General features: G+C 36.6%; 1 protein-coding gene across 1 annotated transcript; it reads right to left on the bottom strand.

Moving 5' to 3' along the window:
• Window positions 1-7: 7 nt before the first annotated feature.
• Window positions 8-4,633, bottom strand: LOC129257104 (collagen triple helix repeat-containing protein 1-like). The gene is made up of 4 exons (XM_054895358.2): window positions 4,438-4,633; window positions 3,370-3,525; window positions 2,040-2,247; window positions 8-1,591 (listed from the first exon to the last, which is right to left on the bottom strand). Exons 1-4 carry the CDS (start codon window positions 4,510-4,512, stop codon window positions 1,443-1,445), a joined length of 588 nt encoding a protein of 195 aa, XP_054751333.1. The 5' UTR covers window positions 4,513-4,633; the 3' UTR covers window positions 8-1,442.
• Between the last annotated feature and the right edge of the window lie 14,333 nt (window positions 4,634-18,966).

Below are 18,966 nucleotides of genomic sequence, written 5' to 3'. Positions count from 1 at the left end.
GCAAAGGTCATATTTTGAAGGATAACTTTATTTGGCAGAATATGACAATTAACAATATTTACATATATGTTTCAATATAAACAACAAAATAGTCCCTCCGTTCAGTTAATTTATCTTTAACATTTGTTATCAAATGGCATTGAACTGTCTGTATTATTTTGAATATGTACTGTTACTTCGATTATTTTTGTTTATTTTGTTGAACGGAAATAAATAAATCTAAATCTAAACATAACCATGATGACAAGTCCTTAACGTAATACTATGATAACGATGTATATTACTGCTGTCTTGACTTTTTTTTTCCAGAAGGTCATTAATGTACTTTTTATGCAATGGTTAACCTTTTTGTATTGTACAAATTATTGTTTTGTACGTGTCGAAATTACGATTTAAAAAAATGAAGTGTTAAATCAACATTTGAAAGGTTGAAGGAGTGACAATCTTTTCTAAATGTTATATCCATACTTGCAGAAAGCTGAATCCAACATTTTAAATGTTGGGTCGAACCATTCAAAGTGGTAAATGCAACATGTAGAAAATGTTTCATTCCGGTAACCTGTCGAATGATGATTTAACATTTCCTTTTTTAACACTAAACTGAATTCAACGAAAAAAAATTAATGCAATTACAAGGATTTTTATAACTTCGTTGTAATTTTGTCAAAAGTTACCTTCACTGGAGGAGCTCATAAAAACACAAATTTCAGAAAGGACGTTTTTATGTTCCGCAGATATCCTTTCATACTTCAAGAACTAATTGAAGAGTTTAGATTCAAATAGTGCTTAATGATAAAATTTTTCGCATACCAGATATTGTAAAGGCGTTAGGGAGAATCATATATTGCTGCACTTTTAATTTCTCTCAAAATCTAGATTAAACCATGATTAATAACATGTAAAAAGGTGGAGAATACTGTACGATCACTTTTTTACATTTTTTTTCATTTGTATATACTTGTTTTATTTTTATGCTTTTAGAGCCCCTTTTAATACCAGCTTTTGCTGAAAGGGCACCCTATTGAAATATTCTTCAAATATTTTTTTTTTTTATAGAAAACACTTTTAGGGATGGATCTGGATCTCGTATATACCTTGGTTGTTTTATTTTTGTTTTTGTTTTTTGGTGGTGGTTATTACTCTGTACTGAAAATCATTATAAGAAAGTTTCAAATTAACCAATAAAAAATGTCAGCAGGGAATCAAATCAATTCCGTGTATATTTCATTCCTAAAAGTGTTTTTAATAAACTTGGAGTCGACTAAATGATAAGGCAAAGTAACTCGAAAAAAGAGTCACATTGACTCGTAACAAAGCCATAAGACGTCATTCCTATCCAAATTCACATCGCAGAAAAAAAAATGCGTGTTCTCGGACCGATAGATGTTTTGTTTGAAAAAAAAAATTGACATGTCAGAGTATAATTTATAATCACTAGCTGTTTAACTGTAAGGAGAGGCAGGTAATTCTTCAATGATGATCCTGGATATTGCATTCCAGCCAGTGTAACAGTCGTGGTACCCATATCCACTGCATGCTCCCACCACCAGGGCGACCGTTACGCTACCGGCTGCGATGTTCGTACATATTCCTGTGGGGGGGGGGGGGGGAGGAAAGAAAAATTAACATTTTGTATCTTGCCCCTTAAATTAGCTGTCCATCTTTCTCACAAAGGAAAGTTTCACATAGAGATATTTTTCCTAAATCACTCTTTGTAAACGATTGATATAAAACTTGAACCGTGCTCTTTAGTATTTAATTAAACTTTAATAATATACTAGATAAATTCATATAACAAAAAGTAATGCCATACGTTGCTTTACAATCCTTCGCTGTCTGCGCTAAAACAACATAATATTTAAAGGCAATATACTTCCAACAATCTGACCTAATTAGAAATACAATGAAATCGAAATCACCAAATGTGATTACTGGAGACACTCTACAAATCTTTCACGCATAGGATATGTTGCATCCACTTGCTTGATTACAACGCAGCTTGCGTCCTGACGCAATGATCATATCACCCCATATCTCACCTGCTATTGTACGATGTCGGTGAAGATCGGCACCACTGTAATGTGCCATATAGACGGTTCCGTCAATGACTTGGGGTGAATTACATTCAGCGCCATTGAACGTCAAGTACCATCGACAACAGCAACCATGGCAACCATGAAGTCGTGTTGTACCACTGAAAGCCGCATACAAGGATGACGTTGAAGATTGCTTAGTAAATGAACACGTCTAAGAAAGGGCACAACAAGAAGAATTCTGTTCAAATATGCTAACTACATTATATTGATATAAAATGTGTTTTAAGAGTTATTTCAAATGATTAAAAAAATAGGAGTAGATTCAATTAAGATAAAAAGGCAAAAGATAGAATGTGATTTTTCCCCAAACATGATGATAAAAACAATATTGAATTAGTCATAACAGGAAACAGTCAATATTCCTGGAGATACTTGTAGTACATGTTGTTTCAAGGAAAGACACATTTGTTTACAATTTCGCATTTTACAATCGTTATCATGTTGCAGGGAGGTATCCTCACAATATGCATCTACACTTAACACTCATGGACCTGGGAAGCGAGGTGCTTGGGGGTGTTGCGTGTATTATTATCCATGGTCAGCACCCCCTAAATAATAGTAGGTGTTAACAAATTGAAAAATGAAACCGAAATGACTTAAGGCCTATTTTGTAGTGAAACCCTTTTTTCTTTGTTTATCAAAAATTTCGGGACCAAAATAACCCGAATCTCGTAGTGAACTTCTTATTTTTGTTTTTTGCTTGTCAAATTGACATCAGCATCTCTAGTAAAAAAAAATTATTTCCAGGGCCTTGTTAACACTTCTGTTCATGTGTAAGCGTTGGGTAATCTCTTATGCTTTAAAATATAAATTTATTTATTTTTACCATACCATGCATACGCAAAACACACGCCTTTTTCTAACGTTCCTCATTTCCATTAATAAGATTTTTTTTCAAAGTTAAAACTAGTTCATTAAAAAAATCTCGGGTGCTAAATCAGTACTTTATTTAATGCAGTCACCATCTGAGCTCTAAAACGGGCCAAAAATGAACTCATCATTCAGCACACGAAATCTTATGTCAGTACTTTGATTATAAATATGCGAAATAAAGTTGGGTCAAAAAGAAAATTTCAACTGTAAGATTTGCTTTTTAGCACCTTTAAAGAGTGCGGACAAAGCACCTCGGGTTTTAAAGTATTTTTTAAAGCAAACTGTTATCGTCTAAATACGACACTTTTTGAGTATGATGAAAATTGACATTTGTGAAATTCTTCATTTTAAAATGCTTAAGGAAAATCAAATTTTATGAATTATCCATCGGTGCACTTACGTAGACGGTACCACTGTCCCGACCATCTGCCCAATTGAATGTACACTGTCTCCAGTTTCTAGTAGATTCCATTACATCATACCAATTATCGTTTGTCCCTGATCCCTGGTTGCCCTCGGAGCCAGGAGGACCTGGTGGTCCTTCTGGACCAACACACTGTATTGAGGGGGAAAAGAGGAAATGTATAGGATTAGGAGGAGAAGGATCGGGGAGGATGAAACATAGGGGATCAAACTGATGTTGAACAGTAAACAAAGAAGCTAATATAAACAATTCGGGACCAAAATCTTCAGTCCTCTGAACTACGTTGGCCCAATCTCGCCTTTGTATACAAATTGGGTCATGTGAAAAATGCCAAAAATTAATGAATGAACCTCCAACAAAGACAATTATTCCTGCCTAAAAACGACCCTGTGTGTATGGGCACCTCTCATGCAAGGCCTCGTGAAATGCCTCATATGCCAATTACCGTACATATAACAAGGCAACTCACCCCCTGCTTACATTCTAATGAATATGATTCCAGGGTAGATATGAATTTTCCCTAGAATAAATTTTTTTCTGAAGCTGTTTGAGGAGAATTCCCCAGTGTACGTGTCTTTCAAAAGATCACTTTACTTAAAAGGAAAATAATTTGAAGACAATTTAGAAATCAACCAAAGGGATTTGTACTCTGAGAGGAATAATTGGTCCCTAGTCTTGAATATGTCCTCATCATGCTCATTATTCAAATTTGTTTGCAGCAGCATAATGATTGTCTGATTCCAGTATCTTAGATTACCCAAACAAATTCTATAACCCCTGCACATTGCATAAGTCTCACACGTAAAAAAACCTTAATTCGTAAAAGATAACTCTCAATAAATAAAAATCTGCTAGCTTGCAAAATTGGTGCTGGCAGTTTTCTTGTGAAAACTAAATCGTGCAAGACTAAGACTCGTAATAGTCATCACGGACTCGCTGAAGAATAGCCAGTAGGCTGAATTGGGTATGCCGTGATCAAATGAAATGAAATGAAACAGAGAATACTGATAATGATCCACGAAAAATGAAGAGTATGAAGATTACCTGTTGATATGATCTATCAAACAGAAGAGCTAACCAAAGTAAACAAACGAAACGATGCCATCTTATCCCCGCCATCTTGGATAAACAGAAGTCTTCAGTATTGATTAGTTTTCTATTATTCGATCATAAAAGAAACCACTTTCCCCGAGACCACTAAACGAGTTCCATCCTTCGAGGGCTGGATATACAAAGTACTATCTATATCGCACTAATCAATAATGAAAGGGTTTGTTTTCCAGCCTTTCCCATGCCTATAATAAGTATATGCCTCTTCCATTTTTGCTCTATGATTAGAATGTTAGTATTTCTTCATTATCATATCATGTCGTAATTAAAACACCGTTAATGGGGTCTGATGAACGATGAAATGAAATACCTTTTATCTCGTCGATGTGTAACATAAAGATAATCAAGCACATCACTCTCCCTTTCTCATCCCCTTTTAAAGATATTTTTTCTTTTCATTATTATAACCATGGGCGTCGCAGGATGTTTTGACAGGGAGCAAGATGAACTAAAAGTAAAGTCATTTTTCTATGTTTTCCCTATTTCCCCCTATATTTCTCACTACTTGAAAACTAAGATAATGGTCGCCCATGCATGTCTCTTGAAAAGCGCAGCACCGTATAATGGCTTTACTTTCTCCATTATCCATATTAATTCGTATTTGCTTTGTTTTGTTGATGTAATTCCATTTCTAATCTTGATCTTCACAATAATGATGCTAATTAAATGAAGAAATTGGTATAATAAGAGCGCGAAGCGCGAGCTGAGGTTGTCGAAAATTTTGCATATTCAAACTTGAAAAAGAGATATTGTAAGCGCTTCTATAATCTAAAAACAGGATGCGTATCTAAAAAAGTAACAGATTTACTGTACATGTTGAACAGTGCTTACTGCCTAACACGCTCTCTCTGGGGTCAGTATATATCAAAAATTTCTCCCCGCGCTTTGCACTCGCAATAATTGTTTGAGATGGTACGTATCTCGTTCTTTATTAAAATCGTGTCCAGTTTTTAACGTCGGAATACATTTTTGGGGGGCTCGTGATTCGCTCTCGCACATTAGACGACCGACCTGTTAAAGATGACAAGTGCTTTAAAATGCACTTTTTTGGTCTCATACGCAGCGGGGCGAGGGGCAGCCTTGGGGGAAACTTATACCCGCTCTCATTATCTGGTTGGTGATAATGAATCCACACACATATTATATATGAGTCACTACAAGCACTCCGAAACAGGTCCCTTCTCAGGTAAGTGTATTGAAATAATTAAAATGCCAGCTCGCGCTTCGCGCTTGCATCAATCTTTTAGTTAGATACTCATCCTGATAATGATTACAAAAAGTGCTATAGAATGTCAAGTTATTCAGGTCGGAATGTCAAAAATTTCCAGCTCGCGCTTCGCGCTCGTATTATTTGGTGGGAATACTCTCCACATATATGAGTCACTACAAATATTCCTAAGCGGGTCCTTTTTTAAAGTCAGTGTATCAAAATTTCAGCTCGTGCACGCATGAATTGTTAACTTAGATTAACTTAGATACCTATCGATGATTACATAAACTTGCTCAGATTATTAAATTTACCACGTCTAAAAACGTCAAATATAATAATAATAATAATATATACTGATTAATATAGCGCAGAAACTATGTGCATATATTCTACTGCGCTGCATTTAAGAGCTAGTGAAATGCTTGAGAACAGATTTAGAAAAGGAGGTGAAGAAATGTATGGGAATTATTTGAACAGATGGGTTTTTAGTTTAAGTTTGAACGTTTCTACTGATGAACATGATCTTATTACATACGGAAAACCATTCCATAATTTTGGGGCTGCACAGGCAAAAGCACGATCTCCCAAATTTATCTTTGTATTATGAGTGGGGATGTGAAGGAGCAAATTATCATGAGAACTATACAGGTTGTGAGAGTGTCTGTGAACTTTTCTTTGTAAAAGCTAAATATAACTGGGGGCTTGGCCACTTAGTACCTTGTATACGATTGACAAAATCTTGAAAGATATTCGTTGGCGAACTGGAAGCCAGTGCAGATCTTTTAAGACAGGGGAGATCCTTGAAAATACACAGATTGACTACAAATCAGCCGTGCACATGCGTTCTGTACTCTCTGAAGACGCTCGATTTGAGACAAGGGAAGCCCATACAGCAAACTGTTACGATAATCTACCTTACTAATAATGCATGCATGGACAATTGTTTTCATGCTTTCATCGTCAAAGTATTTTCGTATACGTCTGAGGTTGTATATCATTATGAAATGAAGATTTACACACATTGGTAACGTGCTTCCATATTCAATTGCGAGTCAAAAAATACTCCAAGATTTCTTACATTAGAATTTGGTTCTATGACTGAACTGCCAACTGTTATCCCCTCAAAATATAGCTTATTCAGTTGTTTAGATGTACCGATAACTAGCAATTCTGTTTTACTGTCATTTAGCATAAGTTTGTTATGCACATGGGCGGAAATCCCAGGGGGGACAGGGGGGGACGTGTCCCCCCTACTCAAAATAGTAGGGGGGACACAATATCAAATGTCCCCCCTACTATTTGTGGTATTTTATGATTGTAAGAAATACATCATTCAAAATCGAAATAAAACATGTATTTTAGGACGAGATGACCTTACTTTTGGGATGATAACCTTTCTTTTTTTTTCTTTTTTTTTTTTTGCTTGTCAAAATTATTTTCGTCGAGATGACCTTAAATTTTAGGTGATAACTTTTTTTTTTTTTTTTCTTGTCAAATTTTCCAGCCCCATGTCCCCCCTACCTTTTTGGAGAGATTTCCGCCCCTGGTTATGCAGCATCCATTCACGTATGTAATCAACACAATTTTCTAGAAGAGAGATGCTCTGGTGCTTAGCAAGCAAGTCTGGTGTAAAAGACAAATAGACTTGTGTGTCATCTGCGTAGCAGTGACAAGATACTTTAGGAAATATACTATGTATATTTGTAATGGATTGACTTGTGTATAAAGTGAACAGTAGAGGGCCGAGACGGGACCCTTGCGGGACTCCGAAAGGTACTGAGAAATTTTCAGAAACAGTTTCATCAATTTGGATCCGCTGACATCTGTCAGTTAAATATGATTCTATCCAGTCAAGTACTATACCCTTAATACCAAAGTATTTGTTTAATGTATGCAATAGGTTAGTATGTTCAATGGTATCAAATGCGCTACTAAGATCTAATAAAAGTAATAAGGTGACTTAAGGTGACTCATCCATAGCCATGAGAATATCACTCTTAATTCTTAACAGTGTCGTTTCAGTACTGTGATACTGTCTGTAGGCTGACTGATTAATTGGAAGAATAGAGTTGCGGTCAAGGTGATTCATTATTTGCGTATATGCAGCACCTTCCACAAGCTTTGATACATACTTCAGATTACTTACAGACCGAAGATTACAGAATTTTGTTTCCAAAAATATTTTAAAAATTGAGCTCGAGCTCCGCGCTCGGATCATTCACTTACCTTTTATGATATATAACATCTTGTTTTTAATAATAAAGTTAGGATGTACTTAATACTTTATTCTTTAATTATGTTCTACCACCTAAAAATTAATTGCTGCACAAATCAGCTTTTATTGGCCGGAAAATGTGGATAAAAATAATTCTCCTCCCCCAACCCCATTAGCAAAAGTTGGATCTACCCCTGATAGACATGGGCCTACTTTTCACGCACCAAAAAATGCTGAGACGTGGGTGCCTATTTACAACATAAGAACCCCAGGGTGTGGGAACGGGTCGGGAGTTCTCAGTCGCACACCCCTGTCCGACTATAAGTTCTTAGATGTTTAATCAGATTGCCAAATTTTTGAGGAAGGAAATTTCCATCATTAATTTTGGACTGATGATATAATGTCATCAGTCCAAAATGATGAAATGATGGACATATCCCTGTAGAAGGTCTATGACCGAAAATTTGGAAGATTATGTCTTCCCGCGGCGTTTTTCTTAAGTCTTGTTTTATTTCTACATTATGACGCCGACGCAGAACTCTTTGATTATATATATAAATATATATATATATATATATATATATATATATATATCAAAGAGCTCTGCGTCAGCGTCATAATGTAGAAATAAAAGGAGACTGTATAAACATATATGTATATATATATATATATATATATATATATATTACTATTAACTGTTAATTCTTCTCCTTTGTCTGGCAGCCTGGCAACCAGTCAAGAAATGACTATTAGCCCCTGCTTTTTTTTTTTTAGCTTTTCAGCTTTGAAAGAAGTAATAGCTTCTTTTCATTTCAGTAAATTCCTTTCCTTTCTCCATATAATATATATGCTATTTTAATTACTCTACAGTGCGTATAAAAAAGTTTACACTTAGGAAAAATCTTGTGAAATTATATATTTGTAATATCCTGAAGATTATTCCACATTTTAACATTGGTACAGATCCCTTTAAGCAAATGACGATATAACTTTCGAAAAACATTTCCGCTTGAGTGAGCACCACTTACTTTTGAAAAGTTAGTGAAAATAATTTGCGCAGAGCTTTGAAATAGTTATGCGAATAAAAGTAAACCTTAATCATGAAGAACACATCGAATTTAGCTAGTAAACTTGATTTAAAGATATCTCGCACCTTTTTAAACTTGTTTCCTTGCCCAAAACACTTCGAAGAGTGACTTGGAGCGGGCTCATTGTAAAAAGGAGGGTCCTCGGAACGGGCTTCGGAACTACAATTGTTTGTGAAAACGGGGGTCCTTGGAACGGGTCGCCTGCGTGCGAGTGCGTATGCATCCCTATGGAACGTACTTGCAGCTAGCCCGGCGGCACGACTGACGGGCGCACTAGCGCAGAGGCGATGGTCGGACAGCGAGCTGCGGCCGCTTTTCACCAAAATTGCGACCGGAACGGCGTAACGGAAAATATGCGAAGCCCTGGAGCGGATTTTTTTCTTCTTTTTTCTCGAGAAGAAGAAAGTGCTATGCTCTGGAGCGGCTTTCTTTGATCTTTTTTCTCAATAAGACAAAAATGCTATGCCTCGGAACGGAAATTTGAGTGTAAAAATGGACTGCTGGCTAGCGACCGACGGGTTTCCATTCTCAGTCGCTCTCTGATTGGTCAGTTAAGACTGTGTGTTCCGTGTGTGTATGTGTGATGCGAAGCGTGCTGTACATGTGTTCACTAGAAGTGTGGGCATAGAATAGATACCCAGTCGTTTTCTTGATTTTAACCTTACAATTAATAATGCATGTGAAGGATAGAAGTTTCTTACAGCTCTTAATTAACTGACTCTCTTTCCAAGCTTAAAATTATAATTATAATTGCTAAATTCCAATTATTTGATTTGTTTGTTTTAGAAAATTCTCCCATTATTAAAGAGTCTTCACTTGTGTTTCATTACATTATAGAATGTCCACTGTAATGAAAATGGAAACATGCCGGTCATTGGACAGTGTATTATAAAAATGGAAACATGCTAGTCAATTGACCAGTATAATATGAAAATGGAAACATGCCGGTCAATTGACCATATATTTCAGTGTATAATGAAAATGGAAACATGCCGGTCAATTGACCATGCATATGTTTCACTGTATAATGAAAATGGAAACATGCCGGTCAATTGACCATATGTTTCACTGTATAATGAAAATGGAAACATGCCGGTCGATTGACCATATATTTCAGTGTATAATGAAAATGGAAACATGCCGGTCAATTGACCATATGTTTCACTGTATAATGAAAATGGAAACATGCCGGTCAATTGACCATATGTTTCACTGTATAATGAAAATGGAAACATGCCGGTCAATTGACCATACGTTTCACTGTATAATGAAAATGGAAACATGCCAGTCAATTGACCGGTTTATATGAAAATGGAAACATGCTGGTCAATTGACCATATGTTTCACTGTATAATGAAAATGGAAACATGCCGGTCAATTGACCATGCATGTGTTTCACTGTATAATGAAAACGGAAACATGCCGGTCAATTGACCAGTATATGAAAATGGAAACATGCCGGTCAATTATATTTCAGTGTATAATGAAAATGGAAACATATGCCTGTCAACAAGTTTCATTGCAAAATGTCAGTGATTTGAATGGACGTTTGGGTTGCCTGTAAAGCATATTAATAGTTGGAAGTTTTTTTATATTGAAAATGAAAGAATGAAGTTCATTTGTCTGTTAAATTGCGATTTTCAATTTGCACATTTCTTCACATGATATGCAATCTTAATGAATAATAAATACATGCATCATGATCTAGCTGATGAAGAACGTTCTTGTCACTTTCTGTTTTTCAAAGAATATGAAATTGTGAAACGGAAATAAATAAATCAAATCAAATTAAAAAGTAAAAAAAAAATCCCCATGCGTCTGATCTTCATTTATTACATACGTCTTTAGTAGATAGACAATGAGAGAAAGAACAAAAGAGAGAGAGGAAATGAACAGAATTGACCGGCATGTTTCCAGTTTCATTATACACTGAAACATAGTCAATTGACCGGCATGTTTCCATTTTCATTATCCACTGAAACATATGGTAAACTGACTGGCATGTTTCCATTTTCATATATACCGGTCAATCGACCGGCATATTTCCACTTTTATTATACACTGAAACATACGGTAAACTGACCGGCATGTTTCCATTTCATTATACACTGGTCAATTGACCGGCATGTTTCCAGTTTTATTATACAGTGAAATATATGGTAAACTGACCGGCATGTTTCCATTTTCATATATATATCAGTCAATTGACCGGCATGTTTCCGTTTTCATTATATACACTGAACTATACGGTCAATTGACCGGCATGTTTCCATTTTCATTATACACTGAAATATATGGTCAATTGACCGGCATGTTTCCATTTTCATATACTGGTCAATTGACCGGCATGTTTCCATTTTCATTACTCTGAAACATATAGTCAATTGAATGGCAGGTTTCCATGTACAGTGGATATTGTTTTGTATAATACTCTCTTTAATTGATGTATAATGGGAGAATTAATAGACTGAGGAAAAAATAAAAGACCCTTTTCAAAACCTTGGAATGTAGCAATTATCATAGAGAGTCAGTTAATTAAGAGCTTTAAGAAACTTCTCTCCTTCACATGCACACACAGCAACAAAATAAACCCATCCCTGATTGTTGTTATTAATTGTAAGGTTAAAATCAAGAAAACGACTGGGTATTTACTCTATACCCACAAATCCAGTGAACACATGTGTACAGCACGCTTCGCATCATATCACACATACACATACGGAACACACAGACACCGCACTGTCTTAACTGACCAATCAGAGAACGGCCGAGAATGGAAACCCGTCGGTCGCTAGCCAGCAGTAAAAATGGGGGTCCCCTCCGCGGCACATACCCACTATGCATTATATACTGGAATCAGGGACAACTCGGACCACGGGACAACTCGGACCGCGGGCCGAGTTGTCCCACCCATTACGATATTTTTTTTAAACAAATCTGCGTCTATTTTTCCGTCATTTCGAAATTTCTTGTAAAGATTTTCTAGAGATATGGTCTGATGGTAATGTTCTTCACTTTTTATCACTTTTTTTTCGCTGAAATAAAAAAAAAAGTGTAATTTTAGGCGTTTTTCGACAGCTCGCGATTCCCATAGGCGCGCGTGTATTAACTGTGTCGGTGCTCGGCTCGGCCCCGCTCAACAACTGACTTGATTTTGTGATCATTTCTCCTCAAGTTACCACTTTTATCGCAGAAGATGGACTTTCTTGTATTCCATTAACTCCATTTCCTCATCACAAGGATAAAATTTGGTGCATTTGCACGATTTTGTTAAAGTTTTTCACCTTTTCTCTCTGGTCGCAAGAAGCGAACAACCGATGAACGGTCCGCTGCTCTTCATCGCAATTCTACGTAGCTCGGCCGCCTAAACTGGCGGGGTGGGATTCAGCCCGAATCCCCAATGGAAGTGGGCGTGCACAGTCAAAGAGCTGAGCTTGACTGAGTGAGAGAGTGAACTAGAGATAGTAGAGCTTGAAGCTTGGCAGTGTCGCATAGGCTCTGCCTTTTTTTTTGTAAATATTTATATATATATTTTTATTTTTTTATTTTCCCTGGTGTAGAGCTTTAAGATTGTAATAATTTAATATGTGTTGGCATGCCGGGCTGAGGGTAGCCATCAATAATAAATGTTTATTTGGGGGCTTAATTTTTAACTTCGAATTGATTATTTTTAGGCCTATTTCTTTTTTTTTCATTTTATTCTATTTTTTTATATTGAGTGTCCCTGGTGTAGAGAGCTGAGTTTTAAGTTGCAATAATCAATATGCTTCAATTTCTTTGATTTTGAGTGTGACTGTGGTGTGGATGTTTGAGTCGCACAAAAATACTGTTACGTTGGTGGGGGCTCGGGGCGATTTCACTCCTGCCCTCGAAATGTGAAAAAATATTCGCAGTGTAGATGTGTTGGCATGCCGGGCTGAGGGTAGCCATCAATAATAAATGTTTATTTGGGGGCTTAATTCTTAACTTCGAATTGATTATTTTTAGGCCTATTTTTTTTATTTTCATTTTTTTTTTATATATTGAGTTTCCCTGGTGTAGAGAGCTGATTTTTAAGTTGGAATAATCAATATGCTTCAATTTCTTTTACTTTGAGTGCGACTGTGGTGTGGATGTTTGAGTCTCTCAAAAAATACTTATACCGTGGATGGGGGCTCGGAGCTTCTTCACTCCTGCCCCCGAAATGTGAAAATGTTCTAGGTGTATCTGTGTGGGCATGCCAATTTCATTTTTATTTTTTATATTGAGTTTCCCTGGTGTAGAGAGCCGAGTTTTGGAGATGGTGAGAGGGGCGAGGATGTGAGGGATGGCGATGATGAGGGGTGGGCCTTGATGATGAGAGGGACGAGGAGGTGAGAGATGGTGATGATGAGAGGGATGATAATTTTTGATGACTCTTAATGAGAGGGGGGGTGATGAGAGGGATGAAGGTAATGAAAGAGATGGAGATGAGGATGATGAAACGGACGAGGATGTGAGGGATGGCGATGATGAGAGATGGGCCTTGATGATGAGAGGGACGAGGAGGTGAGGGATGGCAATGATAAGAGGGATGGGGATGATGACTCTTGATGAGAGGGATGGGGATGATGAGAGGGGTGCATGGAGATGGTGAGAGGGGCAAGGGTGTGAGGGATGGGGATGATTATGGGAGGAAATCCCAGGGGGGACGTGTCCCCCTACCAAAAATAGAAGGGGGACACAATATCAAATGTCCACCCTACTATTTTTCTTCTTGTATGATGGAGAACAAAATAATACATCATTCACAATCGAAATATTACATGTATTTAGGACTAAATTAATGACCTTATATTTTTGAAAACCCCCTTTTTTTTGTCAATTATTTTTGGGTTATAAAATGACCCTATATTTTCGGCGATAACCTTTTTTTCCAGCCCCAGGTCCCCCCTGGGGACAGATTTCCGCCCATGGGGATGATGATAGGGACGAGGATGATGGGGAGGGAAGTTGAAAAGCCGGCAGAGATAGATTTAAGAAGAAAATTCCGTCCGACGAATGCAGTCATGAAGATTCCGTCCCACACGATAACCCCAAAATATGGCTTGATTTTTGTTCTAAATCATGTTATGTGATGAAAATCATACTAGGCCCTACAAGTATTTTGGTTATATTGAAAGAAAATAGGGGTAATATTTTTTCCAATTATCAATAAATTAAATTCTTCATTCAATAAAAATGACGAATTTATGATTTTGAATTTCATTTCTTTTATATAGCATGTGGTTTTTCTTTTTTATTAAATTTATTTTACTTTATTTTTCATCACTGTATCACCTGGATAGCAGAGTGAAACTATAGGCGCCGCTTTTCCGACGGCAGCGTCAACATCAAATCTTAACCGAATAAGTTTCTGAAATGACAGCATAACTTAGAAAGTATTTGGACATAGTTCATGAAACTTGGACATAAGATTAATCAAGTATCACTGAACATCCTGCAGCGAGTTTCAGGTCACATGATCAAGGTCAAAGGTCATTCAATGTCAATGAACTTTGGCCATGTGGGGGTATTTGTTGAATAACTAATTTTGAATAACTATTTTATAGTAGTTTTCAAAGTCAGCACTGCTCCCGGGCACTGCTGCTATAATGAATCGTGTAATGCAGGTGTCAGGTGAGACTGCCAGTGACGTTCCACTTGTTGTATGTACAGGGCTCTCTACTTAACTCAGTTTTTTTTATTAAAGAGACCACTCTTTCTTGAGAAGACAGAAATAATAAATAAATCATTTAAAGGGATGCTCCGGGATGAAAATATTTATATATAAATAGATATAGTAACATTCACATATATCAAAGTGCTTATTTCATAAAAATCTGACATCAAATAGCGGAGTTATTGAGTTTAACGTTTAAAAAATTAATCAATCTAATTTCATATAATAAAAGTGAGGATGTGACATCATAAGCTTGCTTATTGAATATCCATGAAGACACGCCAGACCTGTTTCACCAGAATTATGCAAATCATTATTTAAAATGCAGCGATAATTTTGTTATTCCTTATCCGATTTTGATCAAATTTTTAATGTTTTCTTTGTTCAAATCATATCATTTTCAGCCTGGAGTACCCCATTATCACTGATATATAACTTATTAAATAATATTACCACAATTTGTTCAAGTTGATCAAATTATCTAGTAAATACAATAATTTTATTGTTACAGAAGCTTGTCTTAAGAGTCATTGAGAAGGTGATCATATAGCTAATGCTTGTGTCAACAATTTATCAACTACGTGACCTGCAACTTGCATAATTTATGTAAATATATACCAAAAGTCAAAAATGTTCTAACTGGTACACCTTAAATGATTACATCCATAATCATGATACCAGGAACTAGAAAATGTAGATTGGAAAAAAACACTAGGGCAACTTAGTGTTAGATACAAAGTTCAGTTTTCTAGAATGGGTGATATTCTATTAAAGAAAAACAAAAACAACATCACTCCAAAGGAACTGCAAATATAATTTGATAAAAACAAAACCCACTTCATAGTTTCTATTTGCAATATTGTATTGACCACCCTTCTCCTGTTTTTAAAACCCAGACAAGCATGATTTGTTGTTACCCCCGGCCTGGGCCCTCCATTTACCTGTCATTTCTTTGTATTTTCCCTCTTTTTCTTTGTTTTTTCTATTGATCGATGTATCAGTGTTTAGTATTGTTGGCTTTTTTTATACCAGTAATAGAATATAAATTTAATTGAAGAGTGATGAACATAATGAGAGAGGGAGACAATGATTAGATAAGAATGGAGATAAAATATGATTTGAAAATATTACAATTTACAGAATATAACATATACATGAATATTTCTATTTATTCAAAGTTCACAATTCATTATTATTCAGGCTTACATTTTAAATTTAAACAAGTTAATTAAGATTAGTGATGCATTTTGGAACAATACTAACTTAAATACATTTTACTTTGAATAAGCAATAATTGGTAAAAATACAAAACACAAAACTTCTTACTCCATTCTTTCCTCCTGTAAAAAATTACAAACTAAATGAAATGGACATTAGTTCCAGTGGCGAATCAGGAGGGGGGGTTGCACATTCGGCCCCTCCCCCTTGAGAGGTACTCAAAAAGCAACTGAGAACCTTTTTTTTTTCTTTGCTTGTCAAATTTTTCCTGGGGGAAACAAATTACTATGATTTGGCAGTGAAGACCTTTTGTCAAAAAATTCCTATACAAAATGCCCCCCCCCCCCCTGGCCCTGTAGGGAAATGTTGGATCCGCCCCTGATTATATTTCAAATGGGAATAACACTGAGTGGCCCTAAAACTTGATTGAAAAAAATGTTCACAACTGTATAGGGCAAGGCTTCAGTCTCCAAGCTCACGACTGTGCAGGTACGTCCACTTCCATTGGCAATTCCAGCTGAATTCCACCCCGGCAGCCTGACATCCACCCTTAAGACCAAGAAATGAAATTAAAGAAAGTAAATCAGGGAAAAACGAGGAATGGAAAGGGGCACAATAAATTACATCATTTTGTTTTAAATCCTGTAAAAATAAAAATTAATTTAATTCAAAATTAAGCCCCCAAATACAACATTTTTTATTGATGGCTACCCTCAGCCCGGCATGCCCACACAGCTACACCCCGAATATTTATTTTTTCACATTTCGGGGGCAGGAGTGAAATCGCCCGAGCCCCATGCACCCACGTAAAAGTTTTTTTTTTGCGACTCAAACATCCACACCACAGTCACACTCAAAGTCAAAGAAATTGAAGCATATTAATTATTGCAACTTAAAACTCAGCTCTCTACACCAGGGAAACTCAATCTTAAAAAAAAATGTTAAAAAAAGGCCTAAAAATAATCAATTTGAAGTTAAAAATTAAGCCCCCAAATAAAACATTTATTATTGATGGCTACCCTCAGCCCGGCATGCCCACACATCTACACTGCAAATATTTTTTCACATTTCGAGGGCAGGAGTGAAATCGCCCCGAGTCCCCACCAACGTAACAGTATTTTTTGTGCGACTCAAACATCCACACCACAGTCACACTCAAAGTCAAATAAATTGAAGCATATTGATTATTGCAACTTAAAACTCTGCTCTCTACACCAGGGAAACTCAATCTAAAAAAAAAATGTTAAAAAAAAGGCCTAAAAATAATCAATTTGAAGTTAAAAATTAAGCCCCCAAATAAAACATTTATTATTGATCGCTACCCTCAGCCCGGCATGCCCACACATCTACACTGCAAATATTTTTTCACATTTCGAGGGCAGGAGTGAAATCGCCCCGAGCTCCCACCAACGTAACAGTATTTTTTGTGCGACTCAAACATCCACACCACAGTCACACTCAAAGTCAAATAAATTGAAGCATATTGATTATTGCAACTTAAAACTCAGCTCGATCTCTACACCAGGGAAACTCAATCTAAAAAAAAAATGTAAAAAAAAAGGCCTAAAAATAATCAATTTGAAGTTAAAAATTAAGCCCCCAAATAAAACATTTATTATTGATCGCTACCCTCAGCCCGGCAGCGAATATTTTATCCCATAGCGTTTCCATGTACAGAAAAAATATTCGCAGCCCGGCATGCCCACACATCTACACTGCAAATATTTTTTCACATTTCGGGGGCAGGAGTGAATCGCCCCGAGCCCCCACCCACGTAAAAGTATTTTTTGCGCGACTCAAACATCCACACCACAGTCACACTCAGTCAAAGAAATTGAAGTATATTAAATTATTACAATCTTAAAGCTCTACACCAGGGAAAATAAAAAAATAAAAATATATATATAAATATTTACAAAAAAAAAGGCAGAGCCTATGCGACACTGCCAAGCTTCAAGCTCTACTATCTCTAGTTCACTCTCTCACTCAGTCAAGCTCAGCTCTTTGACTGTGCACGCCCACTTCCATTGGGGATTCGGGCTGAATCCCACCCCGCCAGTTTAGGCGGCCGAGCTACGTAGAATTGCGATGAAGAGCAGCGGACCGTTCATCGGTTGTTCGCTTCTTGCGACCAGAGAGAAAAGGTGAAAAACTTTAACAAAATCGTGCAAATGCACCAAATTTTATCCTTGTGATGAGGAAATGGAGTTAATGGAATACAAGAAAGTCCATCTTCTGCGATAAAAGTGGTAACTTGAGGAGAAATGATCACAAAATCAAGTCAGTTGTTGAGCGGGGCCGAGCCGAGCACCGACACAGTTAATACACGCGCGCCTATGGGAATCGCGAGCTGTCGAAAAACGCCTAAAATTACACTTTTTTTTTTATTTCAGCGAAAAAAAAGTGATAAAAAGTGAAGAACATTACCATCAGACCATATCTCTAGAAAATCTTTACAAGAAATTTCGAAATGACGGAAAAATAGACGCAGATTTGTTTAAAAAAAATATCGTAATGGGTGGGACAACTCGGCCCGCGGTCCGAGTTGTCCCGTGGTCCGAGTTGACCCGACCCCATATACTGAGTGCCCCCCCCCCCCCGCCGCCCCCGGGCCCTCACGTTGAGATCTACGATCTTATCCGAAACATGCGCTCTAGATAACCGACTGAGCTTTTTTTTTCTTTTTCCTTTTCTTTCTTTTTCTCTCATAGAGGTGGATAAAATATCCATCTCCTTGTTTTCTCTTTGTTTCTTTTTTCTCCTCTTTTCTTTTCTCTTCTCTCCACTGCTCTTATCTCCTTTTCTTTCCTTTCCTTTTCTTTTGCTTTCTTATTTTCCTATCTTTAGCTAGTAGTTTTTAGTTACAGTCGTTTTTAATGCATGAGCTAAGCAAAAGGCTTAACAAAATAATAATTTCAAGACTTTTAGGAACAAACAGTAGAATTTATATCTTTTAAAATATTCTATCGGAAATTATAAATATAAGATTAAGAATGATGGTTTTTGGTAAAAGAAAAATGTTTTCCTGCACTAAAAGAAGCTGTGCAAACAG

The sequence above is a fragment of the Lytechinus pictus genome, chromosome 3 (genome assembly GCF_037042905.1).
Source record: "Lytechinus pictus isolate F3 Inbred chromosome 3, Lp3.0, whole genome shotgun sequence".
Lineage (NCBI taxonomy): Eukaryota > Metazoa > Echinodermata > Echinoidea > Temnopleuroida > Toxopneustidae > Lytechinus > Lytechinus pictus.
The sequence above is the reverse complement of the archived record's forward strand: the minus strand, read 5'-3'. Positions and strand labels throughout refer to the sequence as shown.